General features: G+C 41.0%; 2 protein-coding genes across 10 annotated transcripts in view; both read left to right on the plus strand.

Annotated features, from left to right (window-relative positions):
- The window catches only part of LOC110926179 (muscle M-line assembly protein unc-89), a 46,945-nt gene that overhangs the window by 12,918 nt on the left and 18,035 nt on the right, over positions 1-15,992 (plus strand). The window contains exons 2-3 of one of the 9 annotated variants that reach the window (XM_035985170.1): positions 8,064-8,212; positions 10,167-10,387. The exons of 7 other annotated variants lie outside the window; for them this stretch is intronic. The gene's annotated coding sequence lies outside the window, so the exon portion shown is untranslated. The remainder of the gene's footprint in view (positions 1-8,063; positions 8,213-10,166; positions 10,388-15,992) is intronic. One more of the 9 variants, XM_035985167.1, reaches the window with a different exon arrangement.
- On the plus strand, positions 3,606-5,242 carry LOC110899255. Its single transcript, XM_022146144.2, has 2 exons — positions 3,606-4,545; positions 4,752-5,242. Exons 1-2 carry the CDS (start codon positions 3,759-3,761, stop codon positions 4,790-4,792), a joined length of 828 nt encoding a protein of 275 aa, XP_022001836.2. The 5' UTR covers positions 3,606-3,758; the 3' UTR covers positions 4,793-5,242.

Raw genomic sequence — 15,992 nt, forward strand, 5'->3', positions numbered from 1 at the left:
CGGCTTACAATCGAACATCCTCCTTTCGCATACTATTGGAGAGTTGTTCTCGGTCACTATTGGTCGGAAACGGTCATTTACTCCCCGTGGAGGTTGTTGACGACGTTGTGGCCCATTAACTTCTTGATCGACCGGTCTTCGATTATCCCGTCTTTCATCCCTTCGATCCTCTCTTCGATTATCCCTCGGGTTACCACCTCCCACAAAACGAGGAATCCGGTTAGGGTTTACATTGTTGTTGTTATTGTTGTTGTTGTAAAACCCTTCATTCCGGTTCCGTTGGTTGTTGTTTTGTGGTTGACGGTTGTTCCCATAACCATTGTTTCTTCCACCCCCGTAGCCATATTCCTCTTCCCCAACATAGTTGGCGTTTTGAGACCCAAACTCCTCATCGTCGTACCTTCGAGCATTGTATACATTTCCCCTATTCAAGTAACCCCAATCTTCATCATCATTGGCTCGATCCTCATAATAACCCCCATCGTCCGAATTTTCCGTATGAATGCTCACGTGTTCCGGTGATTGATAACCGGGAACACTATACGGTTCGTCATCGGGAATTGCATTCCTTAAATCGTCGATGTTGAAAAACGGGTCTTCATTTACGGGATTGCCGTGATCACGGTTACCTCTTCGATCTGAGTTGACATTCCGATCATCAAGGTTAATAGGTAACGATGCTTGTCGGTGAAGAGGTTGTTGTTGAGGTGTTCGTTGGGTGTTGTTGGTGTTTTGGTTTCGGAAAGGTGGAGTGGGTGGTCTTGCATTTGTGTTACCACCCGGTTGCTCTTGAGCGGGATAAAAGGCTCCTCGGGATTGGAATTGATTTGGGTGGAGGTTTTGGTTTGGGTTAAATTCTTGGTTGGAATTGTGGTTTGCCATTGAATCGGTTTCAATGGTTGGTGTGAATGGTGGTGTTTGGTTGGTTTGATTAGAAGCAAGAGTTGCTTCTAACCGGCTTGCTAAGTTTCTTCTTGCGAGTCTTTCAATTTCCGGTTCGTAGACTAGAGGTGAAGTCCTCCCGGAATTTCGTGTACGCATGCACTACCTGTAACCTGCACAAGTAACACACCCCGCGTAACAAGGAAAAAGACAAGTACAAAAAGAAAGCTAACAAATTAAACAGTTAATCACACAAATTCAAACAATATCCAAACACAAAGCGCACGCACTCCCCGGCAACGGCGCCAAAATTTGATCGGAGTGTCGCGCTCCGGTCAAAGATAATATTTATATACCCTAATTACCCTTAACAAATAGCTAGTGGTAGCAAGGGGTCGAACCACGAAGAGTATGTGGTTTGCGAATGGACTTTGAATGAAATGCAGAAAATGTCACGTTTATGAAGCTTGCTAAGATATGTTTTTGTATTTTTGTTTGATTGGAAGATATAAATTATAACTACTAAAAAAAACGAGCAATTGCAATAATGTAAATAAAGGTTTTGACAAGATAGAGAAAACAAGGTTCACACCCGGTTCGGTTATTGCAATCCTAGGGTTCTTACACGTTTTAGATTTAATTCACTTGAATATGTTATTAACGGATTTCTATCATCAAAGCTTAGGTGCCAATTGTTATCAACGCATACACGGACTACAATGCACTTCGTTACTTCGGACAAATAAAACCTTTTGAATGACAAGGCATAATTGCACAAACTTATTTCGCAAAGTCAAATTTCATAACTCACTCGACAATTCACAAATATAGTTCAAATGCAAGACAATTGTCAATCAATTCAAATACAAATCAAGTTGTCACAAAACCAAACTAAATCATTGTTCAAACCCTAGACTTACAATAACCTACACCGGGGTGAAACCTCCAAGAAATTAGCCGCTCATGGTGTAAATGGCACGATCAACGGATGTTGAAAACTTGAATTGGATCATCATGAAGCTTTAAGGTGAAGGAATGGTTAGGGTTTGTGGTGGAGAATTGAATGGATTGAATGATGGTTGATGATTAGGGTTATGGAATGAAGATTGGATGGTGTTGATGGTAGGTGATGATTCAAGGTTGTAGGATGGATGATAGATCGATTGGGGATGAGATGGTAGGTGATAATGGCTCCAAGATTAAGTTCAAAACTCAATTTTGAGTGTAACCCACGAATTGAATGCGTTAGGACCAATTAGAATCGTTCCTATATCAAAGATACCCAATTTTTCGCGTTTCAGGAAACCACAACCCGTCGCCGACAGCCTGGGACCCGTCGGCGACGGCCTCCACATTTGCTGAAATCACCCGACGGCTTATTTGACTGTTTACGCGCATTTTTTCATGACGGAGCTTTCTAGAGCCCGTCGGCGACGGCCTAGAGCCCGTCCCCGACGCCCTCTAGTTTTTCCTGTTTCGTCCGAAACTGTTTTCTTCATAACTTCTTCGTTATAGCTCCGTTTTACTCACCGTTTTCGCCCACGTACTCGTAATTCAGCCCTCTATCATGCCATCTTCCAATATATTCATTTTGAATCCGTTAACATTCCCAAAACACATCCAATCTTCGTGATTAACCCGGTTTTGTTCATTTCACATCCCCGGTTGATCCGATTCACGTCCCGGTGCTCCGTTTAGCTCCCGATTAGCTCCTTAAACTCTTTTAGACCTGTAAAACACAAATCCCATTAAAAGTAGGCTATTCAAGATTAAAAGCTTTGTAAAAACATCAACTTAAGCACAAACGATAACAAGTTTTCGACCACGTATCATTAACCCCCGACCAGGTAGCCAACATACCTCCATATAGACCGTGGAGATATGAATGGTGAAAATCTTTTATTTTATATAGACAGTAAAATAACGCCAAGACACCACGGACAAACGATAAGGAAAGATCACCTTCAACATAAGTAACTAGTTATTAAAGTCATTAATACAAAACCAAATAAATAGTGCAAAAGATTAAAAATAAAAAGTATTATACTAAACACTTGTCTTCACCAAGTGATGTAAGAGACTTAGGCAAACATGGCCTTGATTGTCAAGAACTCTTACGATCAATCTTGGATCCCGAGACGACTCACACACTCTACGATGGACAATGGATGATGGTGGTGGATGATGGTGTTATGGTGGTGGTGAGTGGTGGATGAAGTGTGAGAGAGGTGGTGTGCCAAGGGATGAGATGGAATGAAACCAAGCACCCCTATTTATAGGCTGAACAGAAGGCTGGGCACGGCCCCGTGTCCGCTGGACACGCCCCCGTGCCCGTCTGACACTCTCTCTCTTCATTAATTGTAATTCGCAATTACAATTAATGCGCCTGCTGTACTTTCACCACGCCCCCGTGCCCGCTGGACACGGCCCCGTGGTGGGCAATGGAAGCTTCTACTAGTTTGTCTTTTCTGCTGCTTCTTGGGCACGGCCCCGTGTTCGCTGGACACGGGGCGTGTTCAGTCTTCTGTTTTCTCTTCTTTGCCTTGGGGGGTGCCGTTGAGGGTCCGGGCAGTCTACTTTCATTCCTTTTCTTGTATTTATGCTAGAATTAGTTGTCTTTTTGCTTCTTTTGTGATTTTGAGCTCATTTCATCCTGAAAATACAAAAGAAAGACAAAAACACTCTTTTTCCAACATTAGTACTTAAAAGGGGTTAGTTTTATGCCTTAATTGATGTGATTTATATGTTGCATTTTACACACATCACATGTTCAAGGTCAAACTTCTCGTGAGGTATGGTTATCACTAGAACACGCTTATGCACCTGTTTCTTCCTCTCATGAATTTACCCTCAAAAGTCAGTTACTGAGAATCACCATGAAAGGTGATGAAAAACCAGCCTACTACTTGGCACGGGCCCAAGAGTATGCTACTGCTCTAGCCAACATAGGTGAACCAATGAAGGATAAAGACCTAGTCATGTTAACTGTTATAGGGCTCCGTGAAGAATACAATGGCCTCAAGGCTAACTTATTGGCTCGTTCCCCTCCTGTTACCTTTAACAAGCTCCATGGGTTACTAAGTGACCATGATTTTATGATCACAAAGATCTTGGCTGCAAATCAGCAGGTCCCACATGCTCTTTTTGCGGCTGCCACACCAGCACAGCAGCCCCTTTCGGCTGCTGTCACACCCACTCAGCAACCTAATATTGATACCATACAGCAGCAACTTCATACCCTTCAACTCATGGCCTCTCAGTTGGGTTATCAGCTCAATCCTGCACCTTCAGTACAACCACAGGCTTACTTTGGGTCTCGGTCATTTAACAACAATCGTGGCAACCGTGGCTCTCGCGGTCCTTCGCGTGGTAACTCTCGTGCTAACCCAAATAACCGCAATCGGGATACTAGTGGCACACGTCAATTTTCTTGGGCTTCAACCCAAAACACTGTTTATGGCCACTGTAACCGTTGTGGCATTGGTCATCTCCCGTCTCAGTGCCCTAATCAGCCCAATCAGTCACGTGCAGCGCCACACGCAAATTATGCTACTTCCTCAGATGCTGGCTCACAATCAGGACTTACTTGGAAGCCCGATACTGGAGCTAATGGACATGCTACCCCAGACTTATCTGGCATTGACAACCCTGAAGCCTACTTTGGTAATGATTCTTTACTTATTGGTGACGGTAACCCACTACCCATTTTTCACATTGGATCCTCAACCATTTTCTCACCTAACAAAACCTTTAAATTATCCGATATACTTCATGTTCCTGAACTAAAACAAAATCTTTTGTCTGTTCAAAAATTTTGTGTTGATAATGATGTTTTCTTTGAATTTCACTCATCTTATTTTGTTGTGTAGGACGAGTCTACACGCACTACCCTCCTAACGGGTCCCAGTGAACAAGGCTCGTACTCCATTCGTCAGCCACAGCTCAAGTTTATTCCCAAGGTGGCATTCACTGCTGTCAAAGCATCTTCCACCACTTGGCACCAACGTTTAGGATATCCTCATGCTCAAGTTTTTCGTTCCATTGTTTCGCGTTTTTCTTTACCCATTTCGGACAAGTTTTCTAATAATTTATGTACTTCGTGTCAATTAGGCAAGTCTTCCAAATTATCTTTGTCAGACTCAACTTTTCGGAGTACCAATTTTTTAGACCTTATTTATTGTGATGTTTGGGGGCCTTCGCCCGATTTATCATTTGATGGTTGTCGTTTCTTTTTATTATGTGTAGATCATCATTCTAGATATATGTGGTTTTATCTATTAGTTCAAAAATCAGATGTCTACAACGTGCTAACAAACTTTATTAAATTGGCAGAACGACAATTTAACACAAAACTAAAAAGTTGTTGGTGCATAATGTCTAAAGCCTACGTCTTTGTGAAGTTAGATTAACGTATATGGTCTAGATAGGTTATTTTGTAATAGATTAGGGGTTAAATATGTAATTATGTGAAAGTTATAGTGCTGGACCGCTTTTGTGACACATGTCCACAAAAGCGACCCAGGCTGGATCGCTCATGTGGACATGTCACATGAGCGGTTCCAGTAAACTATAAATACCCCCAATCTCAGTTCATTTGTAACGTTGTCCTGGATTGTACGTCGAACTGCTGACCTTCTGGCAATCGTTATCAAGTGAAGTAAAAGTGATTAAAGTGTAGATCTGTCTGTTTTCTACTCCTTTCTGTACCGTACATCTTCGTATCATGTTAAAATGTGTTTCCGCCACATTTTTAGCAGGCTCTAGCTTATATTGACTCCTCAGTGAGATCATACTCGATCCTACAATTGGTATCAGAGCCAGTTGTAAGCTAGTTGCTAGATACGAAGTGTTTTTCTTGGATTTTTGTAGATCTGGACTGATTTAGCGGTGAAAATGGACTGAATTTTGGACAGTAGGTGGAAAATACAGTAATTGTAAACCCTTGAAAGTTTCGGATCAAAATTCGAACTAAAAGTGGCCTAAAAACACTCGTGAAATTTGGACCGCTCTGACGTCATCTTTGAACCGCTCTTCTGGACCGCTTCTACATACAAGGTTTCCTGAACCGCTCCAAAGTTTCTTTTCTGGATCGCTCATTGGGTAATTCTTGAATCGCTCGAAAGTCAAGTTTGTGGATCGCTTTTCTGAACCGCTCCAAAAAAAAAATTTCCTGGATCGCTCATAGTGCAAAGTTTCTGGATCGCTTTTTGTGCAAGTGTGTGGATCGCTCTTAGTGTTTTTCTGGATCGCTCTTCTTGACAGTTTCTTGATCGCTTATTGTGTCTGTTTAAAATTTTTTTTTTCGTAAAGTCTGAAAATGGATAGTCAAGATTTCTATAACATGTTTTCGGGTGTGAGTGCTACTCAAGGCCAAACCAATATTATGCAGAATGTGAATCTAGAGAACGAGCTTGGTACAATGCAGAAACCTCCCAAACTGATGAGTTTGGACGAATACTCAGGATGGTCAGTGAGGTTTAAAAACTGGGTACAAGCCAATCACTTAGAGAGTTGGATAAAGATCGAGAGAGAGTATGTGCCTCCATTAGATGGGATGAGAACAAAAAAGGCAGTTGCAAGTCTGACGGATGTAGAGCAGGTAGAATTCAAAGCTGAGAAGAAGATGATCAGCATCCTGCAACAAGCGATAAAAGAAGATATTTTAGTGCTACTACAGCATAAGGATACTTCAGCGTCAATATGGTATTCATTAGAGAAAAAGTTCAAAGGCAGCGCGTCAATGATAAAAAGCAAAACGGCTTTGTTGAAGAAAGAGTTTGACATCTTCACAGGGATAAAGGGTGAATCAACTAAACAGCTTATCGAGCGATATTGTCATTTAGTGTTGGAGATGAGAAGGTTGGACATTGAGAAGACGAATGAAGAATGGATAGATAAATTGTGCGATGCACTTCCCTATTAGGAATGGGGAACATACTTAATGATGTTGAAGAACAGTACGGATTTCATGAATTACAGCTTGAGTGAGTTCATAGAGAAGATTGAAGCTCATGAACTAGAGTTGGTAAAAATTAAGAAGATAAATTTGGCAAATATGCCACAAGATGTATCGCTGTATTACAAGAGTAGTCCTGTAGTTTCGAACGTTCAGAGTCCGAAAATTCATACTGGTTTTAGTGCAGAAAACACTACATCTGTTACTCCAAATGCATATTCGTCAAGTCATTCAACTCCGTTTGTTAACTATGAGCCGAACGTCAAAGCTTCAGATAATTCTCCTCAAAGTTCAACTGGGTCAAATCAACAAACAGTCGTGTCTGGGGTGCATTGCAACATAGCGATTAACATCAAAAATGGAAATGAGATCACAGAAACTGCAGCAAAGCAGCATATCGCGTTATTGGGTTCGGTCCTGGAGGCGTATGAAGGGTTGGTTGCTGGTCGGATCGGAAATCCTGATATGACCAAAGAGGATTACGATCAAATCGACCCGGAAGAGCTGGAATTGATAGATATTAAGTGGGGTATGGCAAGTCTAGTCCGGAGAGCTCAGCGGTTTATGGAGATCACGGGTAGAAATAGTTTGTCGGGTCCGGATCAGAAACTGGGGTTTGACAAGACCAAAGTCACCTGCTTCAAATGTAAAGAGAAAGGCCATTTTAAGCGGGAGTGTCCGAATCGCGAAGTTAAAAACCATCAGAATCCGTTCACCAACGATTACTACAAGCAAGCTATATATCATCGCCCAAACCAACAGCCTGCAGTTCAAAGACCTCAGATTGAAAACAAACCTAACAAGGCGTTGATCGTAAATCAGGATGATGAAAAAGTTGCATCTGGATTTAGTTGGGACAAGTTCATTCCTGGAAAAGACGATCAAGCGATGATGGCTGAAGTGGCAGAGATTACCGAGACGGATGCTGAGCCGGAAGTCGTAGTTTCTGAAGATGTTGATGGAAAAGCTGCTGATATTGCTGATTCTGAGGTGGTTGAAGAAACAGTTACTGAGAATGTTGAGTCTGTTCCTGAGATCGGGATTGAAGAAGTTATTGAAGGTGTTGATCAAGAGTTTCCGGAGGTTGTTACGGATGTTTCTGTGAAATATTCTGCTAAAGCTGAAGAATCTGTATCTGATGATCTTAGTTTTGAATCTCGACGGGAGGAATTTATCTATACTATGAAGTCAATTTTACCTCCTAATGTGTTTGGTTCTTTTGCAGATTTTTTTGAAGACCCAAGAACCGGTACGTGCCCGAGATTCGAAGCCAAGAAAGATGAAGTAGTGGAGATAATTGATGTGTCGAAAGAAATGACGGAAGAAGCTCTGAAGGATATAGCCGATAAAGCACTTATGAGCAAATTGAAAGAGGTAGATTCAGACATTCCGGAGTCAGTTGACAAAGTGTCAGGTCTAGGAGAAACTGGAGTCGTAGAGGTCAGCGAGGTCAAGGTGTCTGAGTCAGAGTCAATTCCTGTTGGTAACATGGTTTGTGAGAATGAGATTTTAGGTGAAAAGGTTTCAATTCCTGATAAACCGTGTCAAAGTTGTTCACAACCGTGCACGGAGTGTCTTGTAAAAGACACTATGTATCAAGAATTGAAACAACATGCAGATCTGATGAAATTTGACTTAGGACAAGTAAAAGAAGCTTACGACACATTGTCTAGGTCAATAAAAATGATACAAAAAGAAAGTCTTGAAAACGACAAAGCAACCAAGCTAGCTCAATCAACTTTATTTGACAAACAAAGAGAAGTAAATTTTCATTTAGACACAATCGCATCTTTGCGAAAAGAGCTTGAGTTGACTAAAATAGAAAATGATAGAATTGATCAGAAACTGATGAGTTACGTGGCATCATCATATGTCTTAGAGAAAATAGTACCACAACAGCCATATGCTACACCCGCCTTCAACAGCGTTCCACCCCCAATGTGGAATCATTACACACAGAAATATCCAGATGGGGTGGAAGCTGCATTAAATATAAAACTGAAAACACTTGAGAATGATTTACCTGATAACATAGATATCACTTTCAATGCGTCTGACATTGATAACTCATCTCAGGTTATCAAAAATGTTATTGATCAGGTGTTGGACGATGATAGTGAGAAATCTGAACAGGCAAAATCAGTGGAATCCGGGAGTGAGTCTGAGGAAGACGGAAACTTTTTAGACCGTTATTTGACAAAAATGGATAAAAGTACGGATGATGATTCGATTATGGTGGCCTACACTATGGTTGGGTCGGACAAACTTTATTCCAACACGGAGTTTCCGCTTCAGAGTGTTAGATTTGAGACTGTCCAAAAAGTGTTTAAGCTGGTTGAGTTGAGCGTAAATGAGTTAAAGAAAAATGATTTCTTTGCAAAACTGAACAAGTCAGTTGGATCGTCATGCTCTACTAGTCCAGAAAAAGTAGAGGGGGTGGGTAAAGGCAAAAACAGAAATAACAAATTAAAGAAAAAAGGTATTGGTTTCGAGAAAAGAATGGCTAAATAGGTGGTAAAGCCGAAAGAGAGAATTGATGATGTTTTTGTTTGTGGTCCGAGTACTGAGATCGAAAAGGATTATATTTTTAGTCAAAAGGCCGTGGAAGACTTCAATGCAGCGCAAAAGCTGAAAGCAGAAACTGTGAGTAGCACATTTGTCGAATATGACAAACGTGTATGCTATCGCTGCAATGAAGTCGGCCACATGGTAAAGCAGTGTAAAAAGGTGTTTGAGAAACCGGTTGTGATAAAAACTGTTGCTAAAAAGGTTGTTGAGAAACCGAAGGTTGAAAAACCTAAGGTTGAAAACAACAAGTTTACAAAACAAAACATTCAAAAACCTCGACCAAAAACACCGGTCGTTGCAAAAGATAAGCAAGTGATGGTTTCGCCGATCCGAATTCTCAAACGGGGTGAAAGGTTGAAGTCGGAGGACAAGCCAAAATTGACTTTCGAAATTGGCGAGTCTTCTAAGTCCCCTAAGACTTCGACAATTTACTTTAAAGAGAAAACTTTTGAAAAACAATCATGGATCGCAAAACCTAAACCATCTAATGAGATTAAAAAGATGGAAACCGAGTTGAAAAATGAATCACAATGTGTGAGAGATGATGTGGGTAAATGTGAATTTGAACTCGATAAGTTCATGTCGGAATTTCCGAAACTTCATAACAAAGTAAAACAAGATAAAAAAGAAGTTGAGTCAAATGTTACATTTAGTTTTCCTAAAACAACTGAAAAGTGTGATGTGGTTTTTGGTACCGTGTCGGAGGTTAAAAAATCATGGGCATCATTGTTTAACTGATGTGTTAGTGGTTTGATTGCAGGAGCTGCCCAAGTCCGTGCTCTCAAGATGGATAATGGATAGCGGTGCTTCGCGGCATATGATAGGATCCTTAGCTTTATTATATGATGTGAAAGCAATTAATGGAAGCTATGTGGGTTTTGCCGGCAATCAAGGTGGAAGGATAGTTGGTCAAGGAATGCTCACGAACGGCACCATTTCGTTTGACAAAGTCAATTATATAGTTGAACTGACAAACAACTTGTTAAGTATTTCGCAAATATGCGACAAAGACTTTAGCGTTTACTTTACGAAAACAAAATGTTTGGTCTTAAAACCGGGGTTTAAAGTCCCTGACGAGTTGGTTCTGTTGCGCGCCCCTAGGGTTAATGATCTTTAAATCTTAGACATGAGCGCTGCAACACCAACAACTCCTGAAAAACAGTGTTTTGTGACAAAAGCTAAAGCAACAGAAAAAGAGTCAGTTATGTGGCACAGAAAGATGGGCCATATACATATTCGTAAAATGAACTTTCTTGTGCACAACGATTTGGTAGAAGGTGTGAATGTTAAAAATTTTCATTTATCTGACGATTGTGTTGCATGTAAGAAAGGTAAACAGGTATGGAAGTCTCATCCGCTAAAGATGATCAACACAATCCGGTTACCTCTCGAGAGATTGAATATGGATCTCTTTGGGCCGGTCAACGTCAAAAGCATCAGTGGAGATTCTTACTGTTTGGTGGTTACGGATGATTAGACAAGATTTTCGTGGGTCGTTTGTTTGGAAAAGAAGGATGAAACGTTTGAGGCTTTAATGGTCTTGTTCAAAAAGATGGAAACAGTGTACAAGCTGCCGATCAGAAGAATTCGAAGCGATAATGGAACTGAGTTCAAAAACAACAAAATGTACGAGTTCTGCAATGAAAAGGGGATACTTCACGAATTTAGTGCGCCATATACTCCACAACAAAACGGCGTGGCTGAGCGAAAGAATAGAACCCTGATTGAGACTGCACGTACTATGTTGGCCGATTCAAAGCTTCCAATTTTCTTCTGGAGTGAAGCAGTGTCAGCAGCTTGCTATACTCTGAATAGAGTTCTGACAGTGAAGAAATATAAAAAGACTTGTTTTGAGTTGTTGCATCGCTATAAGCCAAATCTTGAGTTCTTGGAACCTTTTGGTTCTCCGTGTACGTTCATCGATGCTGATGGTAAATTCGGAGCAAAAGCAAATGAAGGATTTTTCGTAGGATATGCCAGCCCATTAAAGAGGGTATTTGTACCGTGTCTGGGGAAGGTGATTCAGGTCCATCATGTGGATTGTCAGAAGCATACGCCATCACAACAACTTCCCGGACAAAGATTCCTATTTGATTATGACAAACTCTGGGAATCGTTTCATCTGCCGTCCGAGCCGAGTGAGGAGGAAATTGCTCTTATGTACCTGTATCAGCAAAGTCAGTTGCAAGAGCCGGAATCTAGACCGCTAGATGTTCCTACGCCAACTGTGGGCACTCACGATGATGAAGCTGGACCAAGTGGAACAGTTCATATACCGCCAGAGGAACCAGAGGAACCAGCTCCGTCATTTGACGTTTCTGACGACTCGGAGGAGGAACCCGCTCCTACCTTTGACGAGGAACCAAATGAGACATCAGAGGAGGCTGTTGATCAAATCGTTGATCTCGACATTTCAAATCTGGAATCGGAAGTTGTGGTGCCTGATACTGTGATGCCACGGACACTGTCTTATCATCCTTCAGAACAAATTATTGGCGATTTACAGAGTGGTGTCAAAACAAGACATCAGATAGATCAAGCTTTTACATGTTTTTATTCTGATATAGCTGATATGCAGAAAGAAGTCTCATACAAATGTTTTATTTCGCAGATTGAACCCAGAACTTACAAAGAAGCATTGACCGAGGACAGCTGGGTGAATGCTATGCAGGAAGAGTTGCAACAATTTGAGAAACTGGGTGTCTGGAGACTGGTCGATCTGCCGAAAAATCAGAAGCTTATAAAGACAAAATGGGTGTTTAAATGTAAACGTGATGATAGAGGAGTCGTGGTGAGGAACAAAGCACGTCTCGTGGTACAGGGCTTCAGCCAGCAGGAGGGTATATACTATGAAGAGGTTTATGCGCCGGTAGCAAGGCTTGAAGCAATCCGCATTTTTCTAGCCTTTGCCTCATGGAAAGATTTCAAAGTTTATCAACTCGACGTTAAATCGGCATTCCTGTATGGCAAGATTCGAGAAGAAGTTTACGTGGGGCAACCACCGGGGTTTGCAGATCCGCTAAACAAAGACAAGGTGTATTTGCTGGATAAAGCATTATACGGTCTCCACCAGGCCCCGAGAGCCTGGTATGAGACGCTTTCGACCTACTTGCTGGACAACGGGTTCACAAGAGGAACAGTAGATAGCACCTTGTTCACAAAAGAAGTAGCTGGCCACTTGCTGATTGTGCAGATCTATGTCGACGATATCATTTTTGGTTCCACCAACGACGAGTTATGCAAAGAGTTTGAAGTTGTGATGAAGAAGAAATTTGAGATGAGTTCGATGGGGGAGATGAAATTCTTCCTTGGGTTACAGGTTGAACAATTACCCGACGGAATTTTCATTCATCAATCGAAATATGTAAAGGATGTGCTGGATAAGTTTGACATGACAGAATGCAGTCCTGCATCAACCCCCCTCGCACAAAATCATGGTATCTGTCCGGATGAACAAGGTGTGAAGATGGATGAAACATTATACAGATCGATCATCGGATCGTTGATGTATCTTACAGCTTCCCGGCCCGACATCATGTATCCGACATGTTTGTGCGCACGATATCAGTCAAACCCGAAGCAATCACACCTGACGATCGTTAAACGCATTTTACGGTATTTGAAGGGTTGCCCAAGCATCGGCTTGTGGTACCCTCGCTCGGGTGATTTTACATTATCTGGTTTTGCTGATTCAGACTTTGGTAGTTGTAAGCAGAACGCTAAGTCCACCACTGCTGGGTGCCAGTTCTTCGGAACTCGGCTCGTTACCTGGCAGTGCAAGAAGCAAACTGCAGTCGCGCTCTCAACTTGCGAGGCTGAGTACGTCTCAGCCTCTAGCTGTTGTTCTCAGATTCTCTGGATTCAACAGCAGATGCGCGATTTCGGTCTGCAATTCTTGGATACTCCAATATTTGTGGACAATGAAGCGCCCATCAATGTTACGAAAAATCCGGTTCACCACTCAAAAACGAAACACATAGAAATCCGTCATCATTTTATTCGAGATTGTTACGAAAAGAAACTAATAAGGATTGAACATGTGAGCACCGATGATCAGAAAGCTGATTTTTACACGAAACCGTTTGATAAAAAGAGATTTTATTATCTTTTAAAGTTAAATGGGTTAAAAAATCTGCAATCTGGGAGGGTTATCGAGTGTGAAGCCGAGCTGGGCGGCGATTTGACTTGAACCGTATCGTGTTGTCAACTTTTGTTTATACAGTTGTATTTCCTGCTTTTCTTTAAAAACAAAAACACAAAAATATGTTTTAGTTTTAGGGGGAGATATTCGCAGAAAAATACAAAAACATGATAAAATAATAAAAAATCCAAAAACATTAAAAAATGCAAAAAGAGCTGTGTAGTATAGGGGAAATGATAGTACATCAGCTAGACAGGCACTGTACGCTAAAGATATGTAATGAAAAATGCAATTAAGCAGTCTCGCTAAAGATGTGCCGGCAGGTTCTAACAAAATTAGTAGATCGGTTTGGGATATAAACTAAATTTAACTTGCGTTTTCGTGGGGAACACCTCCAGGATATATAGGTAACCCTGAAATCCTGTTTGAAAGGTCCCGTATTCTGAGATACTAGGTCTTTATACTCGGTGATATCTGGGGTATTATCCCGGGACTTCTGCTGTATGGAAATACTGACCTAGTCCTCGGATAATACTTTATGCAAAAAGCTTTGAAACATAAGCTTCACCCTCAGCATGCTGATGAAACAATAAAATTGATAGTCGCTGCTGTTGAAATGCAAAAGATCCTCTAAAGGGGACCCACCAAAAAGTCGAGCCGTCATCTCTCTGCTGAACGGAAGTTCTGACCTGAGCTCTCACGGTTTCGCATTTACCCCCTAACAGATATCAGTTGTGGTATATTCACCTGTAAGACTGAATACTGGGATCCGGATACGGGAGTATATACTGAGGTGGGAACACACGTTGACGTTTAAGTCTCTAAAACACTATTAACGTATCCCGAACAGTTTGAAAATTCTGTGAGAATTTAAAATGGACTAATATACCGACAATTAACGCGAATTGCTTAAATGTTTAAAATGAAATAAGCTTAACGGTGCTTGTGTTCTGTCAGAAGCTGATATGATCCCTTAACACGCTCGAAAAAATAGTGTGTGTATATATTTCTGTTTGTACAGCTTTAAACCCAAAAAGATTTTCTTTTCTCATTTTAGTTTCGACAACTGATACTGGGGATTGGAAGTTCAAAGCCTGTGTGCAGATCATGTAGGAGTCTGATGAGGGTTGGTTAAGCTGTGATTGCAAACAAAGATCTGTTATGATGTTTGAAAGCTAAAAGGTGTAATTGGTTTAAATGTTGAAAAGTTCATTAAGTTGAACTGTTTTTGAAACAAAACGACAAAGTACTTCATAAATCTGATTATCCAGGGCCATTAACTTGGACTTGGAAGATCAATCAGTTGTTCCAAGGTCATTAACTTGGACTTGGTCAACTGGGTGCCAGCATGTGAAATCAAACGAGTTGAAAAATAATTAAAAATTGAAATTTTTGAAAATTTAAGGGTGGATCGCTTTTATGACATCTATGGACCGCTCATGTGACATGTTACAGTGTGAACCGCTCATAGGGCATGACGAATAAGCGGTTCAGACCCTCATATATAAAGAACAGGGCCCGCTTATTCTACCATTACTCAAATCGCTTATAAGTCTTTTGTCTCTGAGGCGACCCAAGATAACTGTTCGTGTTCTTCAAGTTTTTCTTCGATTTGAGCCTTGTTTCTTTGTGTGTTTGATAGATCTTCATCTTTTACATCATCGGCAAGGTAAACTTCCTTTCAATTTCAGTTCTAGAGTTGTGAATCATATCTGTCGGCATGTTTGTGTGGTCAAATCATCTGTAGAAGATTTAAATTGTTGATTTTGAGTAAATCAGAGAATATAATAGTGTTATCATATGATTACGAGTATGATATTAGGCTTTAATAGATGAAATTTGATCATTTGATGTGTTGTCGGAACTGAATGACTAAGATCATAGATCTAGGGAGATTTAGGTATATTTGTAGAAACTAAAAGACACCCTTAGATTCGGAATTTCATGTAGAATCTGATTAAAGAATCAATTTTAGGGTTTAGAAGTGTTTTACATGATTTTGTGTTTAGGGTCGCTTGTACAGACAGCTTATTGAGGACCGCTCTTGTGTCCTATCTTGAACCGCTTATATGTACTTGTTAGAACCGCCTATGTGTAATATGTCTGAATCGCTTTTGTGTACCTGTATGAACCGCCCATAGGAACTTGATGTGGACCGCCTATATGTACCATATGTGAACCGCCTATGTGTAACTTGTTAGGACCGCCCATTTGAACAAGTTTAGAATCGCTTTTAGGGCATCTCAGAGTTATATCGCTTTTGTGTCATGGGGTGGATCGCGTTTTGTGTATTTTTTTTTTTGGACCGCTTTTTAGTCTATCTATGTGGGTCGCCTATAGGGCTGTGAGATGTTTGAGTCGCTTTTATGACTGAAATTGGTTAGATCGCCTTTAAGACACCATGTTGGACCGTTTTTTGGTCAAGTTTCAAAAGTTGGAATTTTT

The sequence above is a fragment of the Helianthus annuus genome, chromosome 2 (genome assembly GCF_002127325.2).
Source record: "Helianthus annuus cultivar XRQ/B chromosome 2, HanXRQr2.0-SUNRISE, whole genome shotgun sequence".
NCBI lineage: Eukaryota > Viridiplantae > Streptophyta > Magnoliopsida > Asterales > Asteraceae > Helianthus > Helianthus annuus.